At 44.0% G+C, this 18153-nt stretch overlaps 1 protein-coding gene across 1 annotated transcript in view; it reads right to left on the bottom strand.

The window, feature by feature from the left end:
* Positions 1 to 18153, bottom strand: part of aplp2 (amyloid beta (A4) precursor-like protein 2) — a 249202-nt gene that overhangs the window by 58486 nt on the left and 172563 nt on the right. Inside the window, 2 exon segments of the mRNA XM_072486858.1 lie at positions 8969 to 9043; positions 16349 to 16479. Coding sequence (XP_072342959.1) covers positions 8969 to 9043; positions 16349 to 16479 — 206 coding nt within the window.

Raw genomic sequence — 18153 nt, 5'->3', positions numbered from 1 at the left:
GTTTTGGGCCAGGGATATTAAGCATGGAAGAGGTAAATGGGCAGGTGTTACACCTACTGCGATTGCATGGGAAGGTCCCATGGGTGATGGGAGAGCTGTTGGGTATGATGGAGGAGTGGACTAGATTATCTTGGAGGTAACGGTCTCTGCCGAATGCTGACAGAGGGAGTGAAGGGAAGATGTGTTTGGTGGTGGTATCGCGCTGGAGATGGCGAAGGATTGGAGGTTGGTGGGGTGAAATGTGAGAACGAGGGGGACTCTATTCTTGTTCTGGGAGGGAGGGGAGGGGGCGAGGGTAGTGACGCGGGAGATGGACCGCACACTGTTGAGGGCCCTGTCAACAACTGTGGGTGGGAAATCAGGGTTGAGGAAGAAGGAACACACTTTCGAAACACCGGAAAGTGGCATCATCGGAACACTGCGATGGATGCAAAGGAGCCAAGAGAAAGGGATGGAGTCCTTACAGGGTAGAGGTTGCAAAGAGCTGTAGTCCAGATAGCTGTGGGTGTCAGTGGGCTTGTTGTGGATATTAGTAGATAGTCTATTGCCGAAATGGAGACAGAAAGATCAAGGAAGGGAAGGGAAGTGTCTGAGATGGACCAGGTGAAAGTGATGGAGGGGTGGAAACTGGAAGCGAAGTTGATGATTTTTTCCAGGTCCGGACGAGAGCATGAAGCAGCACCAAAATAGTCATCAATGTAACGGTAAAGGAGTTGTGGGAGGGGACCCGCGTAGGCCTGGAACAAGGAATATTCCACATACCCCATAAAAAGGAAAGCGTAGCTAGGACCGAAGCGGGCACCTATTGTTACACCTTTGATTTGGAGAAAATGGGATGAGTTAAAGGAGAAGTTGTTGAGACATAGAACAAGTTCAGCCAGGCGGAGGAGAGTGGTGGTGGATGGGAATTGTCCAGGCTTCTTTTCGAGAAAGAAGCGTTGAGCTCTCAGGTCATCCTGGTGTGGGATGGAGGTGTAAAGTGGTTGCACATCCATGGTGAATAGGTGGTGGTTAGGGCCCGCTGTCAATACGATGCAGGGCATCAGAGGAATCCCGGATGTAGGTGGGGAGGGAACGGACCAGAGGAGTGAGGATGGAGTCAAGATAAGAGGAAATGCATTCGGTGGGGCAAGAGCATGCCTACACAATGGGCCTGCCACGACACTCCACAGGGCTCCAACAGTGTGCGGGTTCATCTCCTGCCCCACTACCCTCGCCCCCTCCCCTCCCTCCCAGAACAAGGATAGAAATCCTCTCGTTCTCATATTTCACCCCACCAATCTCCGTATGCAAAGCATAATCCTCTGTCATTTTCGCCAACTCCAGCGTGATGCAACCACCAAACACATCTGCCCTTCACTCCTCTGTCAGCATTCCGCAGAGACCGTTCCCTCCAAGATAATCTAGTCCACTCCTCCATCATACCCAACAGCTCTCCCATTACCCATGGGACCTACCCATGCAATCGCAGAAGGTAGAACACCTGCCCCTTTACCTCTTCCATGCTTAACATCCCAGGCCCAAAACACACATTCCAGGTTAAGCAGCGTTTCACTTGCACCTCGGCCAATCTGGTCTACTGCATATCAGAGACACCAAATGCAGACTGGATGATCGCTTTGCGGAGCACCTTTAGTCTGTGCGCATTTGGGACCCTGACCTTCCCATTGCTTGCCATTTTAACACAAGACCCTGCTCCCACACCCACATGTCTGTCCTTGGCCTGCTACAATGTTCCGGTGAAGCTCAACGCAAACTGGAGGAACAACATCTCATCTTCCGGTTAGGCTCGCTACAGCCTTCCGATCTCAACATCGAATTCAATAACTTCAGATGATTAGCTCGATCCCACCTCGACCCATTTGTTTTCATCCCATTTCATTTGGACTGTTTTCTACCATTTCTGTCTCTCTTGTCTTTCTTTATATACTTGGATAGAAGAGGGGAAGAAATGGTTGTTGGAGGTCCCTGGTTATAGATGTTTCAATAAGATTAGGGAGGGTGGTAAAAGAGGTGGAGGAGTGGCATTGTTAATTAGAGATACTATAACAGCTGCAGAAAGGCAGTTCGAGGAGGATCTGCCTACTGAGGTAGTATGGGTTGAAATCAGAAATAGGAAAGGAGCAGTCACCTTGTTGGGAGTTTTCTATAGGCCCCCCAATAGTAGCAGAGATGTGGAAGAAATAGATTTTGGAAAGGTGAGGAAGTCGCAGGGTAGTAGTCATGGGTCACTTCAACTTCCCAAACATTGAGTGGAAACTCTTTAGATCAAATAGTTTGGATGGGGTGGTGTTTGTGCAGTGTGTCCAGGAAGCTTTTCTAACACAGTATGTAGATTGTCCGACCAGAGGAGAGGCAATATTGGATTTGGTACTTGGTAATGAACCAGGGCAAGTGATAGATTTGTTAGTGCGGGAGCATTTTGGAGATAATGACCACAATTCTGTGACTTTCAGTTTAGTAATGGAGGGATAGGTGCGTGCAACAGGGCAAAGTTTACAATTGGGGGAAGGGTAAATACGATGCTGTCAGACAAGAACTGAAGTGCATAACTTGGGAACATAGGCTGTCAGGGAAGGACACAATTGAAATGTGAAACTTGTTCAAGGAACAGGTACTACGTGTCCTTGATCTGTATGTCCCTGTCAGGCAGGGAAGAGATGGTTGAGTGAGGGAACCATGGTTGACAAGGGAGGTTGAATGTCTTGTTAAGAGGAAGAAGGAGACTTATGCAAGGCTGAGGAAACCAGATTCTGACAGGGCATTGGAGGGATACAAGATAGCCAGGAGGGAACTGAAGAAAGGGTTTAGGAGAGCTAAGAGAGGGCATGAAAAATCTTTGGTGGGTAGGATCAAGGAAAACCCCAAGGCCTTTTACACATGTGAGAAATATGAGAATGACTAGAGCGAGGGTAGGTCCGATCAAGGACAGTAGCGGGAGATTGTGTATTGAGTCTGAAGAGATAGGAGAGGTCTTGAACGAGTACTTTTCTTCAGTATTTACAAATGAGAGGGGCCATATTTTTGGAGAGGACAGTGTGAAACAGACTGGTAAGCTCGAGGAAATACTTGTTAGGAAGGAAGATGTGTTGAGCATTTTGAAAAACTTGAGGATAGACAAGTCCCCGGGCCTGACGGGATATATCCACGGATTCTATGGGAAGCAAGAGATGAAATTGCAGAGCCTTTGGCAATGATCTTTTCATCCTCACTGTCAACAGGGGTACCAGGGGATTGGAGAGTGGCGAATGTCATGCCCCTGTTCAAAAAAGGGAATCGAGATAACCCTGGGAATTACGGGGCAGTTAGTCTTACTTCGGTGGCAGGCAAAGTAATGGAAAGGGTACTGAGGGATAGGGTTTCTTAGCATCTGGAAATACACTGTTTGATTAGGGATAGTCAGCACGGATTTGTGAGGGGTAGGTCTTGCCTTACAAGTCTTATGGAATTCTTTGAGGAGGCGACCAAGCATGTGGATGAAGGTAAAGCAGTGGATGTAGTGTACATGGATTTTAGTAAGGCATTTGATAAGGTTCCCCATGGTAGGCTTATGCAGAAGGTAAGGAGGCATGGGATAGTGGGGAATTTGGCCAGTTGGATAACAAACTGGCTGACCAATAGAAGTCAGAGAGTGGTGGTGGATGGCAAATATTCAGCCTGGATCCCAGTTACCAGTGGCGTACCGCAGGGATCAGTTCTGGGTCCTCTGCTGTTTGTGATTTTCATCAATGACTTGGATGAGGGAGTTGAAGGGTGGGTCAGTAAATTTGCAGACGATACTAAGATTGGTGGAGTTGTGGATAAATGAGGAGGGCTGTTGTCGGCTGCAAAGAGACATAGATCGGATGCAGAGCTGGGCTGAGAAGTGGCAGATGGAGTTTAACCCTGAAAAGTGTGAGGTTGTCCATTCTGGAAGGACAAATATGAATGCGGAATACAGGGTTAACGGTAGGGTTCTTGGCAATGTGGAGCAGAGAGATCTTGGGGTCTATGTTCATAGATCTTTGAAAGTTGCCACTCAAGTGATTAGAGCTGTGAAGAAGGCCGATGGTGTGCTTGCGTTCATCAGCAGAGGGATTTAATTTAAGAGCCGTAAGGTGATGATGCAGCTGTACAAAACCTTGGTAAGGCCACATTTGGAGTACTGTGTACAGTTCTGGCGCCTCATTTTAGGAAGGATGTGGAAGCTTTGGAAAAGGTGCAAAGGAGATTTACCAGGATGTTGCCTGGAATGGAGAGTAGGTCTTACGAGGAAAGGTTGAGGGTGTGAGGCCTTTTCTCATTAGAACGGAGAAGGATGAGGGGCGACTTGATAGAGGTTTATAAGATGATCGGGGAATAGATAAGAGTAGACAGTCAGAGACATTTTCCCCGGGTGGAACAAAACATTACAAGGGGACATAAATTTAAGGTGAATGGTGGAAGATGGGGGGATGTCAGAGGTAGGTTCTTTACCCAGAGAGTAGTGGGGGCATGGAATGCACTGCCTGTGGAAGTAGTTGAGTCAGAAACATGAGGGACCTTAAGCGGCTATTGGATAGGTACATGGATTATGGTGGAGTGATGGAGTGTAGATTAATTTGTTCTTGAGGGCAGCACGGTAGCATTGTGGATAGCACACTTGCTTCACAGCTCCAGAGTCCCAGGTTCGATTCCGGCTTGGGTCACTGTCTGTGCGAAGTCTGCACATCCTCCCCTTGTGTGCGTGGGTTTCCTCCGGTTTCCTCCCACAGTCCAAAGATGTGCAGATTAGGTGGATTGGCCATGATAAATTGCCCTTAGTGTCCAAAATTGCCCTTAATGTTGGATGGGGTTACTGGGTTATAGGGATAGGGTGGAGGTGTTGACCTTGGGTAGGGTGCTCTTTCCAAGAGTCGGTGCGGACTCGATGGGCCGAGTGGCCTCCTGCACTGTAAATTCTATGATAATCTATGATTAATCTGGGACAAAGGTTCGGCACAACGTCGTGGGCCGAAGGGCCTGTTCTGTGCTGTATTTTCCTATGTTCTATTCACCCCCATCTTATCCCCTTTTGTTACCCTTTCTCCTCTTTGCTTCCCCCTTCTCCTCCCCCCACATCTACATCTGTCACAGTTCACCCTCTGATAGTTTCTCTGCTGTTTGACCTTTCACAACTTTTGTTCTCTCTGGGGACTGCCAAGAGCACTCTTTCCCCTTGCTTTCTGTGGTTATTAGCACCCCGTTTCCCTGGTTTTCTGTGGCTACAACTCATCTTTCAATCTCACTCCACAGTATAAATATTTCCCACTTTCTCGGTCTTTAGCTTTGACAAAGGGTCATTTGGACTCAAAACGTTAGCTCTTCTCTCTCCCTACAGATGCTGCCAGACCTGCTAAGATTTTCCAGCATTTCCTTTTTGGTTTCAGATTCCAGCATCCGCAGTAATTTGCTTTTATTTTAAAGGAAGGCTGGAAATTGGAGGCATAGTTACAAATGTTCCACCATAAGCAGACCGACTCTCAGAGCCCTTGGTGATGCTTCATCCCAGGACTCTATTCCATTGCCCCAGTTTTCCATCTCTGCTTTGACACTGCCAGCATTCACAAAGTGCTTCCAATAGATCATGATTTTTCTGCGTAGATTCCCTTCCAATGTGGTTAACATGGCTTTCAGCCACGTCCCTTCCATTTCCAGCACTTCTCTTGACACTCTTTCCCTCACAGAAGCATAATAATCTGGTTAAACCCAGAAAAGTCAGTATAGGCACGGACTGTTCCTCCCAAAACCACAACCTCCACCACCTGGAAGAACAAGGACAAAGGGTGCAAAGGAACAGCACCACCACCAAGCTGCACACCATTTTGACATGGATATATAGCACTGTTCCTTCATCTCTAGTAAGTCCAAACCCTGGTAGTCCCTAACTAACAGCATTGTAGGAGTGCCTTTACCATATGGACCGCAACAGCTCAAAAGGTAGCGTATCACAACCTTCTCATGGGTAACTAGGGATGGTCAATAAATGCAAGCTTCACCAGCGATGCCCACAGCCCAAGAATTATTATATTTTAGAAAACCAGCGACAAAGCAGGCACAAAAGGATGACAAGCTGGCAAGCAGACAGTAAAAGTCCAATGGGACTGCAAACACATACTCCACTGTGACGAACCACAGGAGGTCAGGTCCTTTGCAGACATGGAATTTAGATTCTGGGCCAGTTTTGCTATATTAAGGGCTGGTTCTGACAGTTCAGGAGGTTGCTCTTTGTCAATTCAATTCCGTGGATTAAAAACATCGCCCTGGCTCTATATTTCCACAAAGAGATTTCCTACATTTAAAGAGATTAGAGAAACCAGTATTCCCTTATTTACAGATTTATCAAATTAAAAATGGTATGAAGTTGTCAAATAATGAATGGGATAATGAGACGCACTCTCAAATTGAAATAACTTTGGGAAAGCTCCGAATTGAACTGGATTACCTCAGTGTAAACTAAATGTGGTATTCAAAGGGGAAGGGATGATACTGTCCAGGTTCTTCAGCATGGACATTATAGCTCTAAGAACTGCCATTTTACACAACAACCAGGAGGCCTAGGTAAAACAAAGCAAAGGAGTCCAAGGCAGCACTGATAATGGGGTTTTGTTTTTAAATGAACATGCTGCTGCCCATTAATACAGTGGTCTCTTTCCTTTGCGGTCTTGCGTTGTAGTGATATCATGGTTGTGGTGTAGTTCTCTGACTGACCACTTGGAATTCCACTAGTGTCATGTGAGTGTCCCTTTAAGGAAGGTTTTGTTTTACCAAATGGCTTGTAGCATGGCATGTCATTTGTGAGTGGAGTTGGGCTGTGGCTGTCAGGTGAGAGGGGGCTTAGTTTTTTGGTTTCATTTTCGGTTTATCCATTCGGACTGCAGAAAAAGCAGCAGTGTTGGAAAACACTGTGTTAAGCTGCAGGAGATTTACGCTGTTTTTTTTTTGTTTCATTTTAAAACTGTTCCAATGAACTGACAGCACATTGTGTGTGGCAAACTGCCTGGGTAACCTTAAAGCTAGAGTTGCTTTCCTGGTTGGTAATTGGACCAGAATCTCAGGCAAAGGACCAGTCTCATTCAAATGAGATTACAGTGTGCTGGGCCATGCCCTTGAACAGGTTTTGGTTTTATTGGATTTTGTATTACATTCGAACAGCTAAAGGGGATTCATGAAGCGTGATATACATAGAATACGATAGCTGTTGCGTTTTATTCATGTTTGTAATTAATAACAAATTCTTGCTAAGTGTTTTATATATATTAACTACATTCTGATAATAAACTTTGTTTTTATAAAAGCGCCTCAGAAGTCTGCTGAAACACACCTGAAGTGAAGGCTCTTGTGCTCATCCTAGCCAAATTCAACATAAAAGTTATAGGTCAAGTGAGCTTCATAATACACGTAGGGGTTTCTAAGCCCTGGCCCATAACACTAGTATACAAGTGAATGCGAGGGTCAGCTGGCCTCAGACTGGCTGGAGGAAGCTCAAGAGAGGGGTTGTTTGTGCATGATTTTACTGTTATTCATTTGTATCTTGTATATAGTTTATGCATAGTCATTGTTAATATTTTTTATAGCTTTAGCTACAAGTGTTCTTGTAATATATCAGGCCATCCGACAAGAACATTACATGGTACCAGGGTTGTATGGTATTAAACACTGAAAGGACCTGCCACAGAGAGTTGAAGATTTTGCAGACTGCAGAATTACCAGCGTGGAGTCGTTGAAGCCACCAGTCTCAAGGTAATATGGACAGCAACTGGCATGTGTTTAAACAACAATTTAATCTGTTTCTTACTGCAGTAAATTTAGAAGATCAATCAGATTTGTGCAAGGTAGCAATGCTCCTAACAGTGGCAGGGCATAAGACATAATAGTAGAATTAGGTCACTTGGCCCATCAAGTCTGCTCCACCATTCATTCATGGCTGATATTTTTCTCATTTCCATTCTCCTGCCTTCTCCCCATTTAATACATTTAAATTTGCAAACTATGGAGATGGTAAAAATTTTAGAGAAGTAATTTGAAGATTTGATATGCATTGCAGCCTCAGAAAGGGGCTTTATCCAGTTATTAATAAATCATTTATAGCTTTAGCTACAAACGTTCTTGTAATAATATCAGGCCATTCGACAAGACATTCCAGGCGTCACTGGCTGGGCCAACATTTATTGCCCATTCCGAAATGTCCATCAGAAAGTGATAAGCTGCCTTCTTGAGCAAGCACAGTGCTGTCAGGAAGAGAGCCAGCAGCAGTGAATCGACGCGATGTAGTTCCAAGTCAGGATGGTGAGTGACTTGGAAGGGGAAACGTCCAGGTGGCGGTGTTCCAATGTATCTGTTCTCCTCGTCCTTCCAGGTAGTAGAAGTCATGGGTTTGGAGATGCTATCAAAGGAGCCTTGGTGAGTTCCTGCAGTGTATCTCGCAAATGGTACACATTACTGCCACTATGAGTCAGTGGTGAACAGAGTTAATGCTGAAGGTAGTGGACATCAATCATGCTTTATCCTGGATGATGTTGAGTGGGGAGTATTCCATCACACTCATGATTTGTGATGTGTAAATGGTGGACAGCCCCCCCCGCCCTCCTCCCAGATGTTGATAGTGGAAGATTTAATGATGTTAATGCCATTGAATGTCAAGGTGAGATGGTCATTGCCTCCTATTGTGAGGAATGAATGTTACTTGTGAACCATTAGCCCAAGCCTCAATGTTTTCCAGATTTTGCGGCCTTATGACCTAATCTGGAGAGCGAGTACACTGCGTTTTCCATTCAAAAATGACACAGGGTACAGTTCACTTCAAAAGATGTTACCATCAGGTAATTAAAACATAAACAGCTTGCTAAATAATTTTCCAAATAAGCTACTGCTGCTGGTTAATTTTCAGGGTTTCCAGGATTCCACACAGCAAAAATCGGACATAAACCTGAGCTTCCAAATTTACAACATCACGTGGGTGTGCTCATACCTGAACCAACAGCTGTCTTTCTGTTTTTGGCAGGTTCCTCGCTTGTCGTTCAGCTTCTTCCCATTCTTCTCTTACCTAATTTAGAAGAAAAATTCAAAAGGCGGTCAGCTAACTTGATACATTTTGTAATACGAGTTCTAAAGAGTCCCAAGAGGTTGAATAAAAAAACAAAATAAATTAGTCAAAAACACTGCCAAAATAGTCAACTCTGCAGGCTTCAAAAGACCACTGCAATTACGGCGACGGCCCGCGGCCCTGGAGCGACGCCCAGCGGCCCTGGAGCGACACCCAGTGGCCCTGGAGTCACTGCCAGTAGCCCTGGAATGACGCCCACCATTACAGCGATCACCATAACAGAAAAAAGCTGCCACAAGAGCCACAACAATCAGCAGAGCAACCTGTTATCTTCTCAAATAAAAAAATGCTGGAAATACTTTACAGGTCAGACAGCAGCGGTGCAAGGTCACCAACGTGGAATGTTATTTCTCTCCCCACAGATTCAAATTTCTAGCATCTTTATGTTTTACTTTTGTCCATTTTATTTTCTGTGTAGCACAGCACAGGGAGTTTTGCCAGTAAGAAAAATATGGTGGATTACAAGGAAGACTGTGCAGGGTTATGGGGAAGAGGTCAGCGAATGGCACTAAATGAATTGATCATTTGGTGAGTCAGTGCAGACGCAATGAGCTGAATGGCATTAAACAAGAACTTATTGGGGCTTTTAGCAAAGGCAATGTAGTAACTGAGGGGCACGGTAATCTTCATATCAACTGTCAACCAACTTGGCAAGGGTCGTCCAGAAGATGAATTTGTCGAATGCTTTCTTGACAATTTCCTGGAGCAATACATCGTGGGATAATGGACATTAAGCCGATGGCAGGTGAATTATATTTTGTAACAGTCTTCACTTTGGGGGATACAAACAACACCCCAGGAATAGCTGTAAATCAGGAAATAAAAGGGAGTGGAACATAGGAAAATTACAAATAACAGGGAAGTGGTACAGAGAAAATCTGTGGAGCTGCAGGCTATCAAATCTCAGTTCCTGATGGATTTCATCCTAGGGCCTTAAAACTGATGGCGAATGAAACAGTTGATGTGTTGGTTATAATTTTCCAAAATTCCCTACGTTAAGGGGATGCCCCATTAATTTGGAAAATACTGAATGTAACTCAAGTGAAAGAGACAGAAAGCAGGAAACTATAGGTCAGTTAGCTTAACATCTGTCAAAGGGAAAATGTTAGAAGCTGATAAAGATGTTATAGCAGGGCACTTGGGGAAATTCAGGATAACCATGCAGAGTCAACATGGTTTTGTAAAAGTAAATCATGTTTAACCAATTTACTGGAGATCGCTAAACATGTGCTATGTATAAAAGGGAACTGGTGAATGTACTGCACTCAGATTTCCAAAAGGCTATCACATTTAATATTACTGCAGAAAATAAAAGCTCATGATGTCAGGGATAACATATCGGTAGGCTTTGATTAGTGGAATGCTGCAAGGATCAGTGCTGGGCCCTCAGCAATGTCAAATCTACATCAATTATTTGGATGAAGAGCCAAAGCAATGTATCTATGTTTTCTGACGATACATAGCTCGGTGGAAACGCATTAAGTGAGTGGGCAACAGATGGAGTATAATGTGGGTAAGTGTCAGGTCACTCACTTCAGTTGGCCTGCATTTATTGCTGATCCCTAATTGCTCTTGAGAAAGTGGTGCTGTGCTGCCAACTTGAACCGCTACAGTCGTGGTGTAAGAACATCCTCCCTGCTGTTACAAAGTCCCTGGATTTTGACCCAGCAATAGTGAAGGAACAGCAATATATATGCAAGTCAGGATGGGGAATAAGGGTAACTACAAAGACATGAGGAAGGAGCTGGCCAGAGTTGATTGGAAAAGGAACCTAGCAGGGAAGACAGTGGAACAGCAAAGGCAGGAGGTTTTGGATATTATTCAGGAGGGACAACAGAAATTCATCTCAAGGAGGAGGAAACATGCTAAGGGGAGGACAGGGCATCCATAGCTGACGAGGGATGTCAAGGACAGCAGAAAAGCTAAAGAAAAAGCATACAAAGTAGTGGCAAGAATTAGTGGGATGCCAGAGCATTGGGAAGTCTTTAAAAGTGAGCAGAGGACAACTAAAAAAACAATAAGGGGGGGGGGGGGGGGGGGGGGGAGAAGATGAAGTAGGAGTGCAAAACTAGCTAGTTATATAAAGGATGATAGGAAGATTTTTTTTCAATATATAAAAGGTAAGAGAGGCGCAAAAATAGACATTGGACCACTGGAAAATGTGGCTGGAGAAGTAATAATAGGAAACAAAGAAATGGCAGATGAACGGAATAGTTACTTGGCATCAGTCTTCACGGTGGAAGACACCAGTGGGATGCCAGAGCTCCAGAAAAACCAGGGGGCAGAGGTGAGTGCAGCAACCATTATGAAGGAGAAGGTTCTTGTGAAACTGAAAGGTCTGAAAGTGGATAAATCACCTAGACCGGATAGACTACACCCCGGGTTCTAAAAGTGATAGCTGAGGAAATTGTGGAGGCATTGGTGATGATCTTTCAGGAATCACTGGAGGCAGGAAAGGTCCCAGAGGACTGGAAAGTGGCTAATGTAACAACCCTGTTTAAGGGAGGGAGGCAGAAGACGGGAAATTATAGGCTGGTTAGCCTGACTTCGGTCATTGGTAAGATTTTAGTCCATTATTAAAGATGAGATCGCGGAGTACTTTGAAGTGCATGATAAAATAGAACTGAGCCAGCACGACTTCGTCAAGAGGACATCATGTCTGACAAATCTGTTAGAGTTCTTTGAGGAAGTAATAAGGAAGTTAGACAAAGGACAACCAGTGGAGGTGATTTATCGAGATATCCAGAAGGCCTTTGACAAGGTGTTGCATAGGAGACTGTTAAATAAGTTAAGACCATATAACCGGCCTATAATTTCCCGTCTTCTGCCTCCCTCCCTTCTTAAGATCCTATGGTGTTAAGGGCAAGATCCTAGCATGGATCGAGGATTGCCTGACTGGCAGAAGGCAGAGAGTGGGGATAAAGGGGTCATTTTCAGGATGGCAGCCGGTGAATAGTGCCTCAGGGGTTGGTGCTGGAACCACAACTTTTCACAATATACATTAATAATCTGGAGGAAGGAACTGAAAGCACTGTTGCTAAGTTTGCAGATGATACAAAGATCTGTAGAGGGGCAGGAAGTATTGAGGAAGCAGGCAGGCTGCAGAAGGACTTGGACAAACTAGGAGAGTGGGCAAAAAAGTGGCAGATGGAATACAATGTGGAAAAGTGTGAGGTTATGCACTTTGGAAGGAGAAATGGAGGCATAGACTATTTTCTAAATGGGAAGATGCTTAGAAAATCAGAAGCACAAAGGGACTTGGGAGTCCTTGTTCATGATTCTCTTAAGGTTAACGTGCAGGTTCAGTCGGCAGTTAGGAAGGCAAATGCAATGTTAGCATTCATGTCGAGAAGGCTGGAACACAAGACCAGGGATGTACTTATGAGGCTATATAAGGCTCTCCCATTTGGAGTATTGTGAGCAGTTTTGGTCCCCGTATCTAAGGAAGGATGTGCTGGCCTTGGAAAGGGTCCAAGGAGGTTCACAAGAATGATCTCTGGAATGAAGAGCTTGTCGTATGAGGAACGGTTGAGGACTCTGGGTCTGTTCTCGTTGGAGTTTAGAAGGATGAGGGGGGAATCTTATTGAAACTTACAGGATACTCCGTAGCCTGGATAGAGTGGACTTGGAGAGGATGTTTCCATTTGTAGGAAAATCCAGAAGCAGAGGACACAATCTCAGACTAAAAGGACGATCCTTTAAAGCAGAGGTCAGGAGGAATTTCTTCAGCCAGAGGATGGTGAATCTGTGGAACTCTTTGCCGCAGAAGGCTGAGGAGGCCAAATCACTGAGTGTTTTAAGACAGAGATAGATAGGTTTTTGATCAATAAGGGGATTGGGGTTATGGGGAGAAGGTAGGAGAATGGGAATGAGAAAAATATCAGCCATGGTAGAGCAGACACGATGGGCCGAGTGGCCTAATTCTGCTCCTATGTCTTATGGGTTCATGAAGGAGAGCCAGCATGGATTTGTCAAAAAGACCATTCTTGAGCATTCTCATTTGAGTTTCTTGGTGACATCACAATGAAGGATGGTGAAGGGAATGTGATGGATATCTTTATACCTTGTAAGGTGGCGTTTGACAGTGCACACAAAAGCCTGGTCAACTCTTGAACGAGCCAGGGACAACATTGATAAAAAATTGGCTCAAGGACAGAAAACAGCGAGTCATGGCAAATAGTTGTTTTTTAGACAGGAGAATGATTGACAACGATGTTCCTCAGTGTTAATGCTTTCTTGACCTACATAAATTACCTGGATATTAGAATATGGAGTCAAATGTAAATGCTTCCCAATGATGCCAAACTTGGAGATGTGGCAATGAGGAAGGTACCAATCAACTTTAACAGGACAGGCGAATGGGCAGCAGAATGGGCAGGCAAGATGCAGATGGAATTTAATACAGAGCATTTTGGCAGAAGAGATGGGGGATGCAATATCAACTTGATGGCTCATCTCGAGTGTACAGGGGCAAAGGTATATGGGGGTTCACGTACATAGATCTTTTAAAGTAACAGACATATTGAGTGAGTAAATGCAAAACATATGACATTCTACCAGAGGACTATATCAGATCAGCCATGATCTCACTGAATGGCGGAGCAGACTTGATGGGCCGAATGGTCTACTTCTGCTCTTATGTCTTATGATCTCATGGTCTTATTGGAGAAGGCCGTTGCCTGGCACTTGTGTAACACCTAGGTTACTCGCCATTATCAGCCCACGTCTCAATATTATCCAGATCTTGCTGCATTTGGCTGCAAAATGCTTGATGAGCAGCATAAAGTTCTCGGTTCTACTTAATAAAAGACTTTGCTCTCATATCGCTGTGCAAAAAAACAGTAGAATTAAGCATCTTTCAGTTAGGTGTTACTGTGTTTTTAACTGCAATCAAGTTATTAGTACTGGTGAACAACCGATCTGGTTCTAAAAAAAGATCTTACGCTTTTGGAATGTGTATTAATTATATGAATTACTACCTGAGCCACAAGCAAATTGGCACAGGGTAAATAAAATCAGAAAGTTGAATGTGTGGCTCAAAGATTGGTGTGGGAAGATGGGTTTTGAACACGGGCACTGAGACCAGCGCAGGGCACAGCAATGGGACAGTCTTCACCTGAACTATGTTGACACCAGTGTCCCGATGAATTATATCACTAGTGCTGTCAAGGTGGCTTTAATCAGTGGGGGGCTCACGAGGGGAGATTTGGACAAATTAAACAGATAGAAGTAGGCAGTAATGCGGGGATGAGAAAAATTGAATGGCGGAGCAGACTCGATGGGCCGAGTGGTCTAATTCTGCTCCTATGTCTTATGGTAGCAATACAAATAATGATAACCAGAGAGTGAGACAAAGGGAAAGAACGTACAAGCAGAGGAATGCACAAGCAAATAAGGTCAGAGCTGGGAAAAATTAAGATAAAACAGAATCAAAAACTCTTTATCTGAATGCATGCAGCATTCATAACAAGATGGATGGATTGATAGCACAAACAGAAATAAATGAATACATGATAGCTATTTACAGAGATGTGGATGCAAGGCAACCAAGGAGCCTGAATATTTAAGGTTATTTAATAATTCTGAAGGACAGGAGGAAAGAAGGTGGGGTAGCTTTGAGGAGCTACATAGCCTACTCCTGCTGTGATTTATACATTGTGCACAAGGAGGCCACTCGGCCCATCGAGTCTGCACCGACCCTCTGAAAGAGCACCCTACCTAGGCCAACTGCCCCACCTTATCCCAGTAACCCCATAACCTTATCTAACCCGTGCATCCCTGGACACAAAGGGGAAATTTAGCACAATCCACCTAACCTGCACAGCTTTGGAAGAAACCCACACAGACCCGGGGAGAATGTGCAAACTCCACACCGAGTCCAATGCTGGAATTGAACCCGGGTCCCTGGCTCTGTGAGGCAGCAGTGCTATCCACTGTGCCACCCTGCTGATCCTTTATGATTATGATCTTATTAAATGTCTCCATTATGATAATGACTCCAGATTTGTAAACTAGATTTTTTCTTTATCCCTCGTGTATTTCCTAATCTTCATTTCACCCTCTGTAATCTTTTTAAAGAAGTGATTCCAGTAGTGCTCTTGATTTCCTGGGTGTCCTTGCTCTGCTGCTGACGACAAAACTCAGGCTGCTATTTTCCTGCAGCAGGTTTGTTCTGGAATACAGTGCCTAAATGGGTTGTGGAAACTCATTTTTTTTTGTTTTGTTTTCTAAGGGCAATTTAGCAGGGCCAATCAACCTAACCTGCACATCTTTGGACTGTGGGAGGAAACCGGAGCACCCGGTGGAAACCCACACAGACACGGGGAGAACATGCAGACTCCGCACAGACAGTGACCCAAGCCGGGAATCGAACCTGGGACCCTGGAGCTGTGGAGCCACAGTGATAACCACTGTGCTGCCGTGCCGCCCAGGTTCAATCATAACTAAGCGTAGGGGTGTGAAATTAATTGGATAGTTTAGTTTTTACGTCAAGTGCAGGACAGATTGACTCCTTCCAGATTGTATTGTTCTGACATGACTGTTAAGGCAAATTTAATTGACAAGAGGTTCACTCCCAAAAACACATCAACTACCTGCGATATTGTTTAGGTCAAATTAACTAGAACTCAATCTTACTCTCATGATGCTTGTTAATTGTTTCATTTGAGGGTTAAGCACATACAGGTGAAGGGTATTAATTTAATGGCTACATAGAAAGAGAAAGACTTGTCCCTCAGTTTGTTTGATCTAGCTTGATTGGTTAATTCGCTTAGCACAGAAGAGCTAATGGAATGGAGTAGGAAAAAAATACCTTTAATGTTTCACTCCATGAATAAATAAAGACAATTGAAACCAAATTACTGCGGATGCTGGAATCGGAACAAAACCAGAAAATAAGGACAATATCAGCAGTTCTGACTGCATCTGAGGAAAGAGACGGTAGCCAACTTTTTGAGTCTGGATAACTCTCTGTTAAAGCTTTGACAAAGTGTCATCCAGACTCGAAATGTTAGCTCTCTTCTCTCTCCACAAATGCTGTCAGAACTGTTGAGGTTGTCCAGTATTTTCTGTTTTGTTCCAAGACGGGCCTAGTTTCCTTCCTTCATGAACTTTATCAGAACGTAACATCATCATCTTCAGTTGAAACAATAGGAGGGAGTAATTAAGACATTGCAGACAGATTACCGATTAAATTTTGCTTCAACAACCATATATCAGGCAAGTACTCATAAGTGCACTTATTACCTTATCCATGCGGTCACGATGTCGGACCTCCAGTTGCTGTTTAGCCTTCGCGAAACGAGCATGTTCATTTTCATCTGCAGGTGTCTCAAAATAAACATCCACCATATCTGTTGGTTGAGGAGTTGTCAGAACTGCAAATAAGAGCACAAGTCAGGCACCGCACTTTCAGCAAGTTCAGACTGAAGACCAGAGATGCCTTCAAAATTATTTTCCACCTCGCAAAAAAGCAATTTCCTTGGTTTCTTTTTTGTCAAGACGAGTTCTAAATATTGGTTACAAACCTCCATCTATAAAACGCTTCCATACCATCTGTTGCAAAATTCATTAAAACCTATAATTTGCTTATTGGCTTAGAAAAATTAGCTTCATACCAACCAGGTAGTGGCACTGGCTCATAAAGTGAGGCAGGCAGGTTGTGATCCCTGAAGAGGCTGATAACTTAAAAAAATAAATTAAACTTCCTGTTGATAGCTGAAAGGATGAAATGACAATATTTCATATTTTGAGGCTTTTACTGTAACAGGTTAAAAGCACAGTTGACAAAACAATTCTTTGTATGTGACTAATACAAACTACAGAACAATATTTTTCCCTTTTATTTTTAACACAACCAAAAAGCCAACTTCATGGTGTGTTTTACACTGTCCCTTAAGGCGAGATTCAATTTTCCTGAATCCATTCCAAACTGATTTTCAGTATCCAAGGGGTATTTCCATTCCTTTCCTTTCCCAGCCTGTTAATATTTAACCCACAACTCTATTTCATGGTGAGGATTTTTCCTGACGAATTTCCCAATGACACAAGTTGAGTACATCTTCCAGTAGATCCTGGCAAATGAAGGTGTTCGAGGGCAACATGAATCACTGGGGCCTTGTATTCAGGTAGATAATAGCTTGAGACCGTAAATCTTTTTTAAAAATCTTGGAAGTAAATGGACAGTTTAAAGCATAACTGTTTAAAACCCAACATTGTCAACACCTTCCTGGGATTTTAGAGATTAGTCGTCTGACCACTAAGCACAAATGCTGCTGCCATTGTCTCCAAGACTGAACACCTTATTGAATTGAAATAAGAATCTTGATGACCATGAAACCATTGTCGATTGTCTTCAAAAGCCACATGGTTCATTAATGTCCTTCAGGGAAGGAAATATGTCACCCGTACCCAGTCTGGCCTACATGTGACTCCAGATCCACATCAATGTGATTGACTATTAAACACCCTCGGGATGGACAATAAATGCAACAGATGGCACGGAAGCGTTTTATAGATGGAGGTTTGTAACCAATATTTAGAACTCGTCTTGACAAAAATAATTTTGAAGGCATCTCTGGTCTTCAGTCTGAACTTGCTGAAAGTGAGGTGCCCGACTTGTGCTCTTATTTGCAGTTCTGTCAACTCCTCAACCAACAGATGCTATTGCCTCCCCTTGTGCGTCCCAGCATGTTGGTGTTGCTGCCAAAGTCAGGATTTATTGATCATCTATAAACTGCTTCTGTCATGGCTCTGTGTCTTTTTCTTTAAGCAGTTTGACACAACTGAGTATTTTGCTAGGCCACTTCAGTGGACAATGAAGAATGAACCAAGATGGTGCTGGACTTTAGTAACATTCAGGTCGCACTAGATTTTAAAAATTAGTTCATGGGATGTGGGCATCATTGGCTGGGCTCGCATTTATTGTCCATCCCGAGGGTGTTTAACAGTCAATCACATTGCTGTGAATCTGAAGTCACATGTAGGCCAGACTGGGTACGGGTGACATATTTCCTTCCCTGAAGGACATTAATGAACCATGTGGCTTTTGA

This window comes from Scyliorhinus torazame, chromosome 21 (genome assembly GCF_047496885.1).
Source record: "Scyliorhinus torazame isolate Kashiwa2021f chromosome 21, sScyTor2.1, whole genome shotgun sequence".
Taxonomy (NCBI): Eukaryota; Metazoa; Chordata; class Chondrichthyes; order Carcharhiniformes; family Scyliorhinidae; genus Scyliorhinus; species Scyliorhinus torazame.
This window is presented reverse-complemented; position numbering and strand designations above follow the sequence as displayed.